The 17,476-nt window shown below is 41.1% G+C and overlaps 2 protein-coding genes across 2 annotated transcripts; one reads left to right on the forward strand and one right to left on the reverse strand.

Moving 5' to 3' along the window:
* Nucleotides 1-1,142: 1,142 nt before the first annotated feature.
* Nucleotides 1,143-7,148, forward strand: pik3ip1 (phosphoinositide-3-kinase interacting protein 1). The gene is made up of 6 exons (XM_024275198.2): nt 1,143-1,460; nt 1,543-1,671; nt 1,990-2,106; nt 3,547-3,735; nt 3,846-3,924; nt 5,836-7,148. Exons 1-6 carry the CDS (start codon nt 1,358-1,360, stop codon nt 6,041-6,043), a joined length of 825 nt encoding a protein of 274 aa, XP_024130966.1. The 5' UTR covers nt 1,143-1,357; the 3' UTR covers nt 6,044-7,148.
* A 1,338-nt stretch (nt 7,149-8,486) lies between these two features.
* On the reverse strand, nt 8,487-17,080 carry limk2 (LIM domain kinase 2; the record flags this gene model as incomplete). Its single annotated transcript, XM_024275824.2, is given in 14 exon segments — nt 8,487-10,375; nt 10,910-11,067; nt 11,307-11,362; nt 11,460-11,634; nt 11,988-12,053; nt 12,314-12,370; nt 12,641-12,772; nt 12,982-13,068; nt 13,153-13,339; nt 13,421-13,620; nt 14,127-14,232; nt 14,462-14,647; nt 14,859-14,968; nt 16,945-17,080. Coding segments are annotated over 14 exon segments (1,858 nt in total), but the record flags the coding sequence as incomplete, so codon positions are not given.
* Nucleotides 17,081-17,476: the final 396 nt, after the last annotated feature.

The raw sequence follows: 17,476 nt of genomic DNA on the forward strand, positions 1-17,476 counted from the left end.
TGAGGCAGTGGATGGTCGCTACGGCGTCTCCAGACTCCGTCTCGTCTATCACATGTGCTCAGTGTGAATGTACTTTCATCTTTGAAGAGAACAGGGTGTTCTCTGGCAAATGCCAAACGTCTGTTGGGCAATGAGCACAACTCCCACCTGTGGACATTAGGTCCTCATACCACCCTCATTTGTTTGAGCAGACATAGTCATTTTGCAGGAATCTGGCGCTTCTCCTTCCACAAAGGAGGAGGTAGTAGTCCTGATGTAGGGTTGTTGACCTCCTCCATGCCTCCCGATGTACTGGCCTGTCTTCTAGTAGCACCCCCGTGCTCTGGACACACACCAAAACTTCTTGCCACCTTGCACTGTGTGCCATCCTGGATGAGTTGCACTACCTGACCCACTTGTGTGGATTGTAGACACCATGTCAGCTGGAGTGACAACATTAGCATTCAAAAACATAAGGATGGAGAACTTGTTGGTGGTCACCACTTGCAAAAACCACTCCTTTATTGGAGGTGTCTTGCTGATTGTCTGTTATTTCCACCTGCCGTCAATTCCATGTGCACAAAAACATGTGAAATTGATGATTGTCAGTGAGTTTTGCTTCCTAATTGGACCGTTTGATTACACTTAAGTGTGATTAAATTAGAGTAGCATTGAGTTGTTTAGGTGTTCCCAAGGTGTTTTGAGCAATATATATGAAGAGATGAACTCGTATGCAGATAAATGGTTTTCTATGCATTTTAGGGGTTCAGAAGGAAAAGACACTAAACTTTTAGCATTATTGGCCTAAATCCAGGACTGCTCTTAAGGAAGATTATTTAATGAAAGTTGTGATTTATAGAGTAAAAAATGGAGGGGAGACAAGTAAGTACGTTTTATTTATATAGCACCTTTCACAGACAAAAGTCACAAGGTGCTTCAAAAGTTAAAAGCAAACAAAAAGTACAAAATGTTGCAGAAAAGCTGCTCAAGGATGAAAAATAAAGCGATTCTGTTTTTAAAAATAGACCTTGACCTTTCATCCAGCCTGTTGCTGACTTGATTTAAGGACGGCACGCCCTGTAACACAAACTCAATCATTTCAGATCACGTTATTTTCCTCTTGTCTTTGTGTGTGTGCGTTTATGTGCGCGCGTGCGCGGAAGTCGTTCGGCTTTAGGACCTTGAGGATTCCACTGCAAAGGACAGCTCCACCTCCTCCTCCTCCTCCTCCTCCTCCACAAGGCTGTTTACCAAGAAGCCTCCTGTGACAAAAACAAGGGCTGGGGCTCTGAGAGAGGAGCAGTGTGTTTCCAACACAGGCTCTTCCTGCGTTTCCACATCTTTAGGAGGACATTTGCTGCTGTTCCCTGCAGGGAAGATGTCTGTTTCTTCAGCTCGTCAGCTCTGCAGAATGTTTTTCTCTTTGCATCTTGTTTTCTTGAGCGCAGGGGTAGTAGGGAGCAGCGCATCCGCTCAAACAGGTAAAAATATACTTATTTGTTCACGAATTTGCTTCAAAAATTCTATTTTTGCTACAGCCTCTGTGTGTTTTTTTTGTTCCAGATTGTGTTAGGTCGGATGGTTTGGACTACAGAGGGAAGCAGCAGAGCTCCTCCTCTGGTCTAACCTGTCTGAACTGGATCAATACTACAAGAGACTACGATGCTGAAATCCATCCAGATTCACAAACAGGTAAACAGGCTCTGCAGAATTCAGAGGGTATCTTTGGGCAGATTGAAAATGTCACAGATGTTTACAGGAACATCTGTTTGTTTATGCTGTCACAAGCATCTTTGAAACCTGATTCAGAGAGAAGGAGTTATTTTCCACAGGTGCAGAGCTAAAAGCACAGTGATGTAAAGTGCATTCATCGGTTAATGGTGTTAAATGGTCTCTTTTGTGCAGCAGGAGCTCTCCTCATCCTTTGTGCTCTTGGGAGTCTGAAAAAAGGAATGTTTTTGCTCTTAAAAAGCTGCTCCTCATGGGTTGTTTTTGTCCTCCTTCCTGTAGGTGCCGGAGATCATAATTACTGCAGAAACCCAGACGCCTCTGAGAGGCCTTGGTGCTACATTGCTGGCCCAGATGGGACAATCCAGAGACAGTTCTGCACCATCGAGACATGCAAAGGCAAGTAAACGGATGACAAAACCATGTTGGTGCTTTTTAATAAGCTTTTCATTAATGCTTTTTCATGCTTTAGCTAGAAACAAAACAAAATCAACCCACTCTAGAATGTTCTTAACAGTTTGTTGCCTTAAAAATAGAGTTTTTATGGAAGCTACAATTCTAGATCGAAAACAAAACGGGATATTTTGCCATTAAACATAGAAAGTGCCAAATAATTGTGCTAAATTTAAGAAGAGTTTAGAATTTTTGGTTTTATTACATTACACCAGGCTTACTGTAAGCCAAATGTAAGGTTTTTACTTACTAATTAGCAAATTAAAAAAGTATTTTTTGGAGTTTTTAGGTTTTTTCATATATTAAACCGAAGCAAAACTGACCCAAAAATCAAAGTTTAAATCACAATGTGGGGAAAATAAATAATCGGAAAAGTTAACACACAACGGATTTGTTTTTTTTTTAATTAAAGTTTGTTCACCACACAATAAATCATTTACAACCAGAAAAACTAAGAGTGTGGGTCAGTTGGTCAGGATTCAACAGCGGTAGGAAGTCTGCTCTTTGTTTGGAGCAATAACAAACCTGAGAACACGTGTTAGAAAGTTCAGACTGAAAAACAACCTTGACCCAGCCCCAAAGCTGCGCTCATTGGCACATTTCTCTGAGCTCTCCTTGGAGATAGGAAACTAATTGGCTGCTTTAGTTTACGACTCCGGGCCGCTCGGCTTACACAGAGCTCGCAAAAAGCTGAGCGGAAGTGGGCACATGCAGCTGAACTTTTGCTGCGAGTCGAGCAGGAACACACAGAACTTGCTAGTCTGGAAACTGTGAACAAAACAAAACAGGGAAAAGACAAAAACAGGCGATAGGAGCTGATAAGGAACTACACAGAAAAGTTGTTTTGTACAGAAAAACTCACAATAGTGTCTAAGGAAGAAACATTTTGAAAAATTTGTTTAAATAAACAGTTGACAGAATTTGCCCAATAACTGTACTGCATGATTAAATATATTTAAATATAAGATAATTTAGTTTTTATTGCAGAGAAACATAAAAAAAAGATATTAAAGGGAGAAAAGCAGAAAAAAAATCTTAATTTTTTTAAGTCCCTCATTTTTACAGACACAAACCATTTTTTAGCCTGAGGTTTACATAAACCTGTCTGCTGCTACCTGCATGTATTTGACCAAAGAAGACAAGTTTCGTCACACTCAGAGATGTAGAATGTGAGATATCTATTGATTGTTTGCTTCAAGACAGTGATGTGACCACCTGGACTTGAAACAGAGTCCAAGAAACTGACAGAAAAAATCTGGAAAGTTTAGACTATGGTAAAAAAAAGAAAATGATATGGAAACCAAATGTGTTGACAACAACAAAGAGAGGAGACTGTCTGAGGGGGAATTTGGATTTTCATGTGGTTGTTTATTCCCCTGTCTGCAGAGCAAACATCTGCAGCGCCAGTCGAGGCCGCGTCCTCAGGGTCGACAGGAAGCACGGCCTCCGTGGAGAGCTTCCAGGCGGTGAGGTCAGGAATTTCTCAGGCAGAAGTTGCTGCTGTGCAGCCAGTTATGGGAATCAGTCAGCGTGTGCACACCGGACCCAAGAAGAAAAAGGATCTTGGGACTACTGGTGCGTTATGCTGCCTCCACCTCGGAATAATAGTATTATGTTTGTTGTCACAAACGTGCAGTTCCAGTTCTTTGTTGTAAACCTGCCTCTGTTCTTTTTTTTTTTTTTAGGATATATCCTGGCTATCCTCATGATGGCGGTTATAATCGTCCTTGGGGTCGGCATCACGCTGGGATACTTTTATAAACGGTTAGTATCTGACTTTACAGATTCTCATATTGTTTCACTCTTGCTCAAGCTCTCCCATTGGAACTCTAGGAATACGTTCAAGCTAGACATAAACAACAGTTGTATAAAATGACGGTCCGATTGCTGTTAAAGAGGATTTCCAGGACATGGCGAGGAATGTCATCTGGGGTCTGTTGTTGGCTGTCATACCCGATGAGCCCCGTCTTTGACGTCTATCTTTAGGAGGTGATTATTAATAAGATTGACAAGCGTGTTATGTCAGAGGGCTTATGCGTGCCCTCAGAGTGCAGTGACATCACCTTCAGATGATAATAGCACAGATGAGTGGCAGATATTGCAGTGAATCTGCAGCTTCATTGGCCCCTTTGGGACTGCTGATGCTTACGTTTTGGAGTTGCAGCTTTATTTTCACTGAAACTGACTGTTTTTATACATAGAATCCTGGAACTTCGCAGCTAGATTCTATTAGTTCTTTCCTCACTATTTGGCCAGTTATTTTAGATACTTTTTCCCATCCATAAATGTGAGAAATTTTCTTTTTGAGGTATTTCACCAGTAATTAATACAATAATAATAAAACGCACGACCACTGAACACTCGTTGTAAGTTAAGGCAGGTCAAACTTTGCCCTATCAGAGACTTGGATTTGGTAGTGACATATTTAAAGATGGCTTCCCTTTTACTTCACAGACGTGCCTGAAAATCGATCACGGATGAGAAATTAATTGCGGTTTGTGTACGGTTGGAGTTATATTAAACCAAATCTTACATAAATCAGGATAGAACTGTGTAAAAAAAAAAAAAATGCCTGGAGCAAGATTCGCAACATTTTCACCACTTTGGCTTATTGCACCAAGCCTCTTCCAACTGCAGGTGGCGCACATGCGCTAGTAAACATTAGAAAAAGAAGAAGAAGCCTCTTCCTGCTTCTCTAGCGTGAACACAATGATCTTAACGCACTTTGAAGAACCCGCGGTTTAGCGCATTGTTTAATGTGCGTCAAATGCCTGGTATGTCCGTAGCTCTAGACAACCAGCTCTAAGATTAAAAGTTTAAAGAAGCGGAAAAAAAACTGATCAAAATCAGTCAAAATGCAGCATCAACTAAAATCTTGCTTATTTTAATTATTTTTTTGTTCAAATCCAAACCACATGGAAAAGACATATTTTTAGCCTCAATAATTTATGGGGAACAGCATTTCAAAAATGTTTTGTCGCCTTTCACAATCACCATGAAGCAACTCTTCCACGAGTTGGAGCTTCTAGGCCTCTTAAAGCATCAGACGAGTAGACAGGAGGGTCTTTGTTGTGATAGCTAAGCTGGAAGATGGGGTTTAATATATATAGATATGCATGTGCTTTGTTGATACTGTTCTATAATATCAGTTCTTCAGTGCTGCAGTACATACTGAACTCCACCCGCTGGCACTGCTCCCAGTGATCCTGGCATCTTTTCCATGAGCAACCCAAATTAGGGCTGCCCCGCCGTTACCCAAAGTGGTGCCCCTATCAGCCGACAGCCTGTGCTTTGACGGACTCTCATGTCTTCTAAAGGAGGATGCAAACATAGAATACCAAGAAAGTCTGACGTACAAAGGTTGTTGCAGCCAGATGGAAAGTGCACATGGTAGATTGAATTGCAAACACTGCAATGCTGCTTCTTGCAGATGGATTCGCTTTAAGTTGACCCACATTGGCTCTTATTTCAACGTAGGGATCAAAGTTCTTTCATTATGTTTGACAAGTGCTTGTAAAGGATGCAGCCAGAGAGGAGATAAAAGTAAACTAAAGATCACCTGCGAATAAAATGACACATCTTCATGGTTACAGCTCCTCATAAATGTTTCCTTTAGCTTTTAAGTCATCATTAGTCAAACTGGCCGTGACCGTGTGCCTTCTTTTTTGTGTTTAGGGGTCGAGACTTAAAGAAGCAGCACGATCAGAGAGTGTACGAGCGAGAGATGCAGAGGATCACGCTGCCCCTGTCGGCCTTCTCCAACCCCACCTGTGAGCTGATAGATGAGAACACCATTGTGATCACCGCCGAGCCAGAGACCACACCCGTCCAGGAGGGAGAGGACCCTCTCATGGGTCAGCACGCTGGCACTCCGGGAGCATGAGTCGTGTGCAGGCCGTTGGACTTTTTTTTCCCTTTTTTCGTTTGTGGACAGAAACATCTCAGATCCCTGTTTCTCCTCTCGGAGCATCCGTAGTTGTAAAGGAGTTGGGAAGCAGCATCCGTTCCAAAGACTTGAACTAAACACTGTGTCCCTAATTCTTTTATCAACATGCGAGGCACAAATGAGACGAGGCAGCTGCACAATGGACATGGGCTAAAGCATGAAATCACAAAGGCTGTTAATGAGGACGTGTCATAGTGTCTTAAGATTAAAGGATGCCCCCCCGCCCTGAAGTAACTGTAACAACATCCAGTAAGTTACAAGGAGATGGTCTAAGGAAAAAAAGGAGTGATGTGCACAAAGCTCTGTTTTCCTAAAAAAGCAGACCCACACGCGTCCTGCTAGAAAAAAACTACCTTGAGCATGTTACTCCTGAATGTAGTTTCTCCTCTTTGAACTCTGCAGGAACACTCCAGTTCAGAAGCATCTAGTGTTTTGTCGGCAGATTTGAGGTGAAGACTTGCCTTTTTTTCTTCCACAGGTTAAGGAGTGACAGGAAATGTACAGATTGCACTCAGGAAAAGTAGCTCGGCGTCCAGAGAAAATGGCACCGCCACAAACAGGCAGGATCAGAAACAGGGAGTTTGTTGAAGTCCAGGAGCCGCCTGGTGCACAGATGACAGTCAGTTCAGCACCTGAGGCCACAGAGCAGACGAGGGAAAGGAGCAGTACAAAGTGTGCACGTGTTCCTGTGAGACATTCAAAAATGTGCTTGCATGTACTTAGCTGCCTGATGTATTTCCGTGACTTGGGCTATCTTTCCCTTTTGCTCTGAGAAGTTGAGAAGTAGATCTACTTAAAAAAATCTATCATGGCTGAAAGTAGAAGTTTTTATGATGCACTGTTCCTTCACATTGTGTTTGTAATGTAGAGTCTTTATTTTTGAACTTTCATCACTGGCAATTATTGCTGTCTACCGTTAATACCTTTAAGTGTTGGATGTAATTATTTTCTGACTAATGTGTTGATAGCATTAGATTTGAGCTTGTGTACTGGTGTAAACATTTTCACTGCTGAAAGAATAAAACGTGGAGGAAAAGCTGTACTTTGTGTTTTTGTGACATATAAAAGCCAAGTCCTACAAGCTGTCACACATTTGGGTGAGTGGAATTTGTTCTCCTCATTTAACCCATCCCCTGGGGGAGCAGTGAGCCACACTCAGGAACTGTTTGGTGGTTTAAACCCTCTGATCCAACCCTGTAATGGAGGCTTTAGGACCCATATTTAGAGTCTTTTGTATGACTCGACCATAGATTTGAAGCCACAATCTACTAGGCCCCTGAGTTGGTTATTGAAAAGTTCTGGGAAAAAAAAGTTGATGGTTTAAAGCCCCACCCCAGACATCTTTTGATCTATTTTAGAATAGTTCCCAGTGGTCTTTATTATGATGCCGTTTTAGCCAAAATCAAAACCTCTCATTTTCCAGGACAGAGTTTCTGCAGAGCGGCAAGAGTTCATTAGAAATTCGGCTCAGATTTGTGGGCATGGAAGTAAGCTTCCACTGATATCCCATCATTCATTTGTTTACACTTTCTCCTGCTAGCTTACAACCCCAAACTACCATTACTGGTGTAACAAAAATGGTGAGCAGCAGTACTAGATATATCCAGCTGTACTACAATTACACGCTTCTTCTTTTTTGTCTGCTCTTGATTCAGAACTTTAAATTAACTTTTAATTTTAAATAATTTTATACACCCCCCACCCATCTTGAGAAAATGGCTCCAAGAGCTTGCTAAAAAAACAGTTTTCATTGGAGTTAGAAAGGGCTGTTGCATGACCCTGTAATTCGGTAAGTTTACAATAGCTCCCTCTGCTGGTAAGTCCAGAGAACAACTGGAAAAGGATCACGTGATGAGACTTTGAGATGAAAAACTTTGAACCAGCACTACACTAATGGCATTACCAGAAGTATTTGAAAAAGAGCTTCTATTTCAAAATATACATTCATCAGGAAAACAAGAAAAACATTTTTTTTGTGGCGTTTATATTCATTCGTTCTAAAGTATGGTACTTAGTAAAGTAGAATTATTGTAAATGAAATACAAGTATAATACAGAGGGTAATAAGAGGCTATATTATAGCTTAATACTAAAATCATATGAATGTGACTTCATTATAAAGCCAGATTCTTTTATTTCATGGTCATTTCCAGTTGCATTTCTCCCTCTTCAAATGTTATAAGACACCGATTATTTAAAAAGCATAAAATACAAAGCTTTCGTTTGGGTGGTGGGGGTTTGGGGCGAAGGGCACTATACATGCTGTATATGTCTAGCTAAATCTGTTTTTACAAGGATTTTAATTACTTAGCTGGTTCAGCGGGAAAAGAGATTAATAAAGATTAGATTTAAAAAGAAAAACATCAAAAAAAGTCAAATCGTGATTTCAAATGAAACTTTAATTGTTTTTTTTCAAAATTTGTGATATGGACAAAAACTTAAACATCAAAGGCCTTCTGTAAACTGATTGCTTATAAAACAAATGAAGTGTTCTTCTAATTTGGTAAAAAAAATAAAATAAAAATAAGGGGTTCCAAAAACATTCAGCAGTAATCCCAGAAAAAAACCAGTCTCAAGCAACTGCTTCACCGTCACGAAAACAAATCAAATAAAAAAATAAATAAAAATAGATCAACTAATTTTAATCAGGTAACACTACAGCAACATAAATAAAAGTGGTTACAACTAGTCATTTTCGCATTATTGTAGCAATATGCTGCAGAAATATCAAAATAAGAGTACAAACTCCCCATCTAAAAAACAAAAGGAACTTCTATGTACACATTTACAAAACTAGCAAAAAGAAAAAAACCTGGTCCCCCTGTACAAAGCAAGCTTTTCAGGTCAGCTCTTGAATGATTATGTTTGACCGCTCACAAGAGTCCAACATTACAGAGGAGCTTCCGTCCTGTAAGAGTTCATTATTCTTTCAATCATTAGCCCGTAAAGTACATAAACCACAAAAGACGAGATCAGTGGTCTTCAGAAGAAAAATCACATCCTTGGTATTTACTGGTAAATCTCAAAGTGATGAAACTATTCTGGGTCAGAGAAAGTTAAGCCGACACAGCTGGTTCAGGTTTCACCTGTGCTCAGTTTCCTGAATAGCATCAAAATCTCATTACCGCCGTGCATCTGTTTGAAGCAGAGTTCTTGAGAAGAACTACAGAAATGAACAAAGTCAGTAAATTTAAGAATTGTGGCTAAAAAAAACTGGTAAAAAATTCTAAATTGTCTAAAACTAAGGTATTGTGGCAATTTGGTTAAAAAAAGGTGATTTGCATTCTTGCATCACAAAAGTTTCCCCGTCTGAGTTGAGAATGTGTGGATTCTAAGAAAATGATCTTGGGATTAAAAACATCCAACGACACAAACAGAGTGATTAGAAAAGGGCAGAGTGGAATGAACTGTTTTGTCTGGTACCTAATGTTAATCGCATTAAAAACATTTAAACAAACATTGAGCTGCGACCTGCTACTGCAAGAATGACTCACGCTAACCTGAATACGACATGGAAATGTTGCACAAACTGCAGCAGGATAAACAAATACAGCTAGTTTGGGAATTTAACGACTAAACTTTAAAAAATAAGGCAGAAATCTTATAAAAAACTAACTCTTTTGCACAAATTTCTAAAGAGATTTTTAATTCCGTGCAATAGATTGAAGGCGGTAAACATCCTGACCAGCGCTGCGTCTTCATTGTCGGCCATATTTGTTTTCTTTGCGGGTTAGGTGCATTTGGGCGAGGACTGACTCGTGCATTCCACTGAGCAAACAACAAGCTGCGTGAAAAACTGAATGGTCACAAGAGGCTTCAGAAAATCGCCTATCTTGAAGTTGATTTTATTTACAGTGTAAACATTAAAATAGCCCAGTGTTGCTGTACATTGGGGCTAAAGATAATTAGTAACACTTGGAATTTTGAAATGTTTCTTTGCGCTCTTCACAGAGCCTCACAGGTCTGGTCCAGCAACGTCCGATTCTCCAGTTTTAACATGGCTCTGATTCTCAGTCTCGTCCACGTTAGTGCAGAAGTTAGGAGAAGGTGACCTTGTGGGCGTGGACACTAAGTATCTGTCATGGCGGGGCAGTCAGGGGAGGATGGTGTCGGCGTGGATGGCTCATCGGTAACCAGGCTCGGATCTCTAAACCAGTAGAGTCGACTCAGGTTCTGATGCAGTTCTTCCAGTTCGGCTGGCAGTGGGATTCTCAGCTCCTGGTTGAGTGACAGAGCTTCAAACCAGTCCTCGAGCTTCTGGAAAGGTGGACTGACACAGAGAAAACAAAAGAGGAGTGAGACTTAAAGGTAAGAACCAGATCGACGAGGTTGATAAAAAACACGAGGAAGCAATTTGGCAGTGGAGGCGTGTCTCTGCACAAAAACAGTCCAGATGGCATTTAAAATAACATCTTTGGGTTTTTTTTCCCCCATCTCTTGTATTTCCTACACACACATCTAGAAAGTTGGCCATGAGGTGGATAAATCACTTTATGAAGACACAACATTTAACAAAAAGAATACGACATAAAAATAAAATTTCAGACACAAAAACACTGATATCTTTCACTGCTTTTCTAAAAAGATGAGTTTTACTCCTCAAGGCCTCCAGATAACTCCACACGAGCTTCTCAAGGTGAAGGCAGACCCGGCTGCTGTGTTCTCGTGACTCATCAGCAGTGTTTTTGTGAAGGGATTCAAATCTTTACTAAGCAGCTTTTAGCCTCCCTTTGCCAGCCCACAGCTATGCAAACAAAAATCTTATTCACGTGAAGCAGCTTTAACCCTCGGATCTGCAGCTCACCGGTTGTCGGGTATGAGGTCGCAGCAGGCCACCGCCAGAGGAAAGAAGGCCGGAGGACAGTCCTCAGGGAGGAACTTCTCTGCAAACTTGCAAACATTTAGGCCAAAGTCCAAAGTCCTGGGGAGGCACTCAGGATCTGCGTAGACTTTTCCAATGATCTGAATCACGGCGGATAAACATGCGGACACATGCAAGAAATGTCTGCGTAAATATCCTGCACAGGCAAGTTGTTTAAGCTCAGAAACATCAAGGAGGATTGAATAACTGCACAGGGATGAACGCTTGACTTGTTGGACAAAAAAGAGCTTGTTTTAATTCATTTTTCTAAATATAATAGCCATTAATAAAGATATATTTGGTATTAAAAAAGAATGTCTGGGTGAAACCAGCAGCTCACCTCACAAAGAACAATTCCAAAGGAGAAAACATCCACTTTTTCATCGTAGCGTTTACCTGAAATGACAGAAATGATGAGAACAAAAACTCAAACCTTAGGGGGAAAAATGGTTTGATAAATGATGGATAAATCTCTATAAATCCTTCCCCTCACCATTAAGCATTTCTGGAGCCATCCAGTACGGGTTCCCCACAACAGTGTAGCGCTTCTTTCGGTCAATCCGCCTGAACAACCTCTTCTTGTTTGAAGGTTTTTCAGGAGGAGGTTTGGCTTTCTCCTCCACGACGACCCGGGACAGTCCGAAGTCTGCAACCACTACGGTGTTGTCCTGTTCAAAGATGGCAGATGGCGTGGAGAGGTTATTACATCAACAACAACAAATAAAAGAATCAGAAATATGCAAGCTGTGCTAGAAGGCACAGTTAGCAGGTTCAGTTTCAGGATGAAGTCTTTGAATGTTGCATTTCTGGTTTTTGCTGCTGAAAAATCAGCAGTTTCATTCCGTTTTTGGTTATGAAATATGCATCTAAAGACCACTGTATCCATCATCTTAATTTTAGATTGAGGAAAAACCATGTTTAAATAGCAAACAGTCATGTGGACCTTCAGTCTTACTGGAAACACGTCGGTTCTTTTCTCTCATACGTTTGAATGTGAAACTGCTGACACCATATGACTTACCAGTTTAACTAGGCAATTGTGAGAGTTGAGATCTCTGTGGATGATGCTCATTGAGTGAAGATAGGCCTAAAAATGCAAAAACAAATGAGTTTGGGCATAAAAAACCCACATTAAAATCAGTCCTTTTGCTATTTCTTTAGCTATCATAAAGAGACTTCCTTTTCTCCTCTTAAATATAAATGTTCAAAACATCAGAAAAACACAGAAAGCTATTAAGTCAAATGAGCTTCTTTCAGTTTAAATGTCTATTAAATTGTATTTTTAAACTAGTTACTTTAAATTGAGGTTTTAATACTTGATTACAACAGAGGTAATCTTCAACTCACCATGCCGGAGGCGATGCCTTTCGCAAAGTTGACCCTCTGTTCCCATGGAAACGGGTCCTGTTAATAAAGAGAAAAAAAGCTGTCAGTCATTTAAGTGGTGTAAATAAAATATGTTGCTAAAGACAAATGAAAGTTTCATTAGATTTCAAAATCACTGGAAATAAAATACATCCCCACTTCTGTTTTAACAAGTAAATTTGCTCAAAGGTTTTTAAACATTTTGTGTCTACAATCAATGTGCGTTTTTTTCAGAGTGGTTTGTTTTGTGGAGAGGCAACTGTGAAGGAATCAACAGTAGGGAAAACAAATCCCCACCCAGCAACTCACCTTATCTCTGATGACATCCTTTAGGGTGCCTCCCTCAATGAACTCCGTGATTAAATTGAGTCTCTTGTCTTTGTATAGCACGCCGATAAACTTCAGAACGTGGGGGTGGTCGAGGCTTCGCATCACTTTGACCTGAAGTTGTGACAAAAAAACAAAAGTCTCTTCATAAAAGCTTCCCTGAGGTTTAAATGCAAACCAAACTAATGTGTTCCCACAAGACCCGGGCAACCGCCTTAAAGTAATAAAGTACAAAGGAGCGATTGTGCTTTGGCTTCTGAATATTCATCCAGAGACAGTTCTGTCTGTGGGAAATCACAGAGCTGCTGCTGCTCATTACTAACCTCCTTCAGGAACGTTTTCTGCGTCTCCTCATCACACCGGATCAGCTCTTTCATCACCATCACTTCCCCTGTGGCTTTATGAATCACCTGTGAGAAATCCAGATACGTCTCAGAGCTGATAAAAGTTTAATTAAACGCTCAGACTGAAATTTATGGAATTTGGAGGCTGACCTTGATAGCCTGTCCGAAAAAGCCTTTTCCTAAAACCTCGTCATGGATGAGGTCACATGGTCGGAAAATGCGGTGGGAGCAGCTGCTGGGAGACCTTAAGGATTCGGAGCGCCCGATGTCTTTGCCGATCAAAGGAGACTCTTTTGGGGAATTCGGCCCCGGAGACTTGCATATGCTGTTGCTCCGCCTTTAATAAACAGAACAAAGGCGTTCCCATTTCATCCAATAACTTTCAGTATAAATGTGAGCGTTTTTAGAGGTCACGAACCGTAATGATCTGCGCTTCAGCGTGCCTTCATCTGCAACATCTGTCCTCTCCAGGATGGCGTCAGACGGGGAGGACAGCCGCATGCGGGAGGTGGCTGGGACTCCCAGCTGGTTCCTGGGGGAGCCCAGCCTCAGCCTGACGGGATCATGCTCGATGAGCAGCTGCAGCGTGTGACTGGTGCAGTGGATGAGGTTATCCACCTAAAGGAGAAAAAAACATTTGATTTAATTTTTTTCTGAAATATTTACGCTCTTTCCTCAACTTGGCACAAAGTTCTTTTATTTTCTAGTGATGGAACAGGACAAAAATAAAAATGCTAAATGTACACGTTTCATAACCAGTTAGGAGTATTTTGGAGATTCACACAATTATTGTGACTGTCAGATGATGAGTTAGGATCCTTTAATTCCAGTAAAAACAAAGACCTCCATCAAAAAAATGTTGACAACTCCTGTGGAGTAACCGATGGGAGCTGAGGACTGTGTTTTGCGGTGCAAGGGCGAGGTTGTGGGCCTTTTAAGTCCTTCACATACCTTCCTTTCCCAGCTGAAGAATGAACAAATGATTGGGGAATGTGAAAAATGTCAAACGCTAAAGCTGTGGGAAAGTGTTGTACGACAACAACAACAAGCTTTGCAAAATGTTGGTTTCATCTGAAAAAAAATGACATCATCCCTGAAGTATAAGACAAAAAAATAAATCTCACCTGCTGCTCCATCAGGGTGTCAACAGGAAGACCGTTGATCTCAAGGATCCTGTCTCCAACATGGATGGCATTTCGTACTTCTGGGCTAATCAGCATGCCTCTGACCCTGGAAAAAACCAGCACCGACATGAATACGTGTAAACACACAAGGACACTCGCTGTGAAGCAGAACACTCAAACAATTACATAAAACTGCTGCTTTTTCCTGCAGTGGCACACTTATGCGCACACCTGCTGTTTAGCAAACCTGTAATCAGCCTTACGTAATGCATTACTCATTCTGTTCTCAAACGAGAGGAAAACAAGCATCCAAGCAGGAGTCAGAAGCAACGCACTCTTTCACTTGAACGTTTGCAGAACCAGCGACATCTCTCAGCACCGACACCGAGAAGCCCCTCTTGCCGTTCGCTGCAGAGGGCATGGAGATGAGGGTCACTGTGTGGGGCAGGGAGTGAATGACCGAGTCTTGAGAGTGTTTTTCCAACATGGGCTTGAGGACCTCCTGTTTGTAGCACCTTCCACTGCACACAACACACAAGAAAACACATCAACCTTAGTGTTCACTATTGAACGATCATCTCTGAAGATTTGGAGTTAAGGTGATTAAAGCCAAAAATTCTAAGTTAAATGCAAAATAAAGTAGGACACTTCACAGAAAAGAATATCTAAAAATGATAAATTAATCTAATTTAAATACAAAAAAATGGCTTAGAAAAACTCTAAATGACTTACCAGTAGAGTTTGGACCGCTCAACCAAAGCATAGGTATCTCTGTCCTCAATCACCACCTTGCAGCTCAGACAAACAAAGCATTCAGGGTGGTACTTGTGTTCTTCAGCCACCTGGAACCACACAAAAACCAGCAAATCATCCACTCGACTCCAAGCAAAAAGTTATCCGAAGAGGGCTGCGCGTTGGCTTTAAGTCCTCCCCTCCACTGCGAGTGTGAAACCCTCAACACCTGCTTTTCTCCCAGCCCGTCTGGAATCTGCTCTGACGTCATCTGCTCTGCAGGTCTGAGCCGCTTGAATCACTGCTGCTTTGCCTTTCAAGTCTGTCTCGGTGACACAGCCTCCACACGACCGGCCGGTTTTCCCTCTCTGATACCAATGTCACACTCCGGCTACATCTGTCTCCCTTCATCCCTTCTCATGCAAGATGAGATAATGCATCCCCCTTTGATCCCAAAGTTACTCACACCTGCACAAGACAGGCTCCTTTCTGGACAATTTATCTGTTAGATTTAACTGTTCTGTTTGTTTTATGCAAATAAATGCATATTTGTCTTAAAAAGGATGCACCTAAACTTTTTACAACAAAGAATGCCTCTAGTATGGAGTACTTTTCCAAGATCTGACACAACTCTGAGTCAGACCGTGTTGGGAATCACTCCTCAGCTGCTTGAAAATGATGACAACCAAATTATTGTGAAAGCGCAACTCCCAGCCTTAAAGCCAAAAACAGAAGCACAGTGACGGGCTGCCTTTAACTCAAACAACCCCCCCCCAAAAAAAGCATAAAAGAAAAACACACAACAAAAATAAACTGGAGCAAAAAACAACAGCTTAAAGATACAAAACCTCCCAATGAATCAATATACTAACAAATAATTAACTGGGACAAAAACAGCAGTGTTCTGGAGAAGAATGCTTAACAAGCAGGCAGCCGCTCTGCATGACCCTCCTCCACGATTGGACCACAATGATTTTCTTTCTGGCTGACAGACTGTGGTGCCACTTCAGCCCTGCCAAAAACATTTGGCCTCACTGGCTGATGAAGCGAGATGCCAGTAAAAAAAAAAAAAAGAAAAAAGGTTCATTGTGTGTTAGTTGGTGGCGAAAAAGAAAAAGTCTGGCTCCATGTTGAACAAGTTTGGAACCAGCAGGAGATTAACTTAAAGACCACAAACCGACCCTGAGTGACTACATTTAACCCACATCAGCTTCTCTGCTTTGATCAAAGCTCATCTTTATTACTTATTTTTACTTTTTTATGAAGAGTAACACTTCCTCTGATGAGTGTAAGTTTTAAAACACATCCTGGATTTTTAAAGAGCCATCAGTTTGGATCACAACAGCGAAAAAAAGGAGTCTAAATACTCCAAAAGCAGCACATGTTCTCCCCTCTACAGCATGCATGTGGGGAGGCGAACCGTGGAGAACTTCTGTGCAGAGAGGGAACAGACTGGGGCCTCTGGGGCCTCGAGGGGGAAACTAATTCACAAGTGAAGTCTAGAACTCATTCTGCGAAGTTCGGCAGCAGCCCCAGTGAAGTATCACTCATTTGTAAACTGCAGCCAAAACAGCCTTCTGCTTTTTTTTAATGCATGCTAGCCTCTTGTTTCAACATGCTTTATGGCCATTTTGAAGGACATATTTCTTACATGTTGATGTATGATCAGAGTGGACTATAAACAGAGCAAAACTTTTGAGTAATAGTTGAAATTTATTAGGCTGAAGGTCTTGCGAAATCACAGAAGTGAAGAGAAAAACAAAGACTGTCGTGCTGTTACATCATAAGACAAAAAAACCATTCAAGAAGTATGTGTGGTCACTTTAAGACACTGCTAATGTTTGTTAAAGGGGTAACAGTGCTTACACGAGCTGTGGACATTCATGTTTCACTCAGAAAATAAAGAAGTTTTCTAGATATAAAAAAAAAAAAACAAGTTGTATAAGAAATGAAAAGACCAAGTATGGGTTAAAAGAAAAGCAGTTCTAGAACTCCCAAGAGAGAACTAGTTTTCCGCCGTCCTTCCACTTCTAACAGCAAAACAAAATGTTCCAAAATGAAAAACAATAAAAACCAGCAGATTTACCATAGCAGGCCCGGTCATGAGCAGAGAGCAGCCATGGCAGAACTCTCCAAACTTCTCCAGGTAATGCTTCCGACAGTACAGTTTGCCGTCATTCTCATAGTACCAGTTAGTCAGGTGGTCGGAGCACACGGAACATCTGAAAAAGATGATTAAAAATACTTTAAATTAACAATTTATCTCATATCAGAAACATTTCATGAATCAAATAACATTTAAGCAAATATAGAAAACGTAGAATCAGTGAGTGTTCAATTAAAAACATTAAACAACTAAAGGAAATGTAAATGTTTTTCTAATAAACTAGATACAGGGCACAGTCCTGCTGTCTCTGTTATGGGCGTTGGGAACTTGTTGTTCCACTTTGAATAAGACTTAATGGGTGGTGGATTTACTAAATGTTTGCTTTACAGACTTTGCAAAGCTGACATATTGTTCTAGAGCAGTTTGGAAAATCTCTATGGAGGAAAGTCCACCGATCACCTGCTTGTTTACTGTGCATTCGCCTTCAACCACTCCAACTTATTGCTGCTCT

The sequence above is a fragment of the Oryzias melastigma genome, linkage group LG9, assembly GCF_002922805.2.
Source record: "Oryzias melastigma strain HK-1 linkage group LG9, ASM292280v2, whole genome shotgun sequence".
In the NCBI taxonomy this organism is placed as follows: domain Eukaryota; kingdom Metazoa; phylum Chordata; class Actinopteri; order Beloniformes; family Adrianichthyidae; genus Oryzias; species Oryzias melastigma.

Bases quoted from the DNA above. Each gene is read 5' to 3' on its own strand.
- pik3ip1 (XM_024275198.2), top strand. From the start codon at position 1,358: ATGTCTGTTTCTTCAGCTCGTCAGCTCTGCAGAATGTTTTTCTCTTTG. The intron at 3,736-3,845 runs GTGCGTTATGCT...TTTTTTTTTTAG, and splicing joins AAAGGATCTTGGGACTACTG to GATATATCCTGGCTATCCTC. The intron at 3,925-5,835 runs GTTAGTATCTGA...TTTTGTGTTTAG, and splicing joins CTGGGATACTTTTATAAACG to GGGTCGAGACTTAAAGAAGC.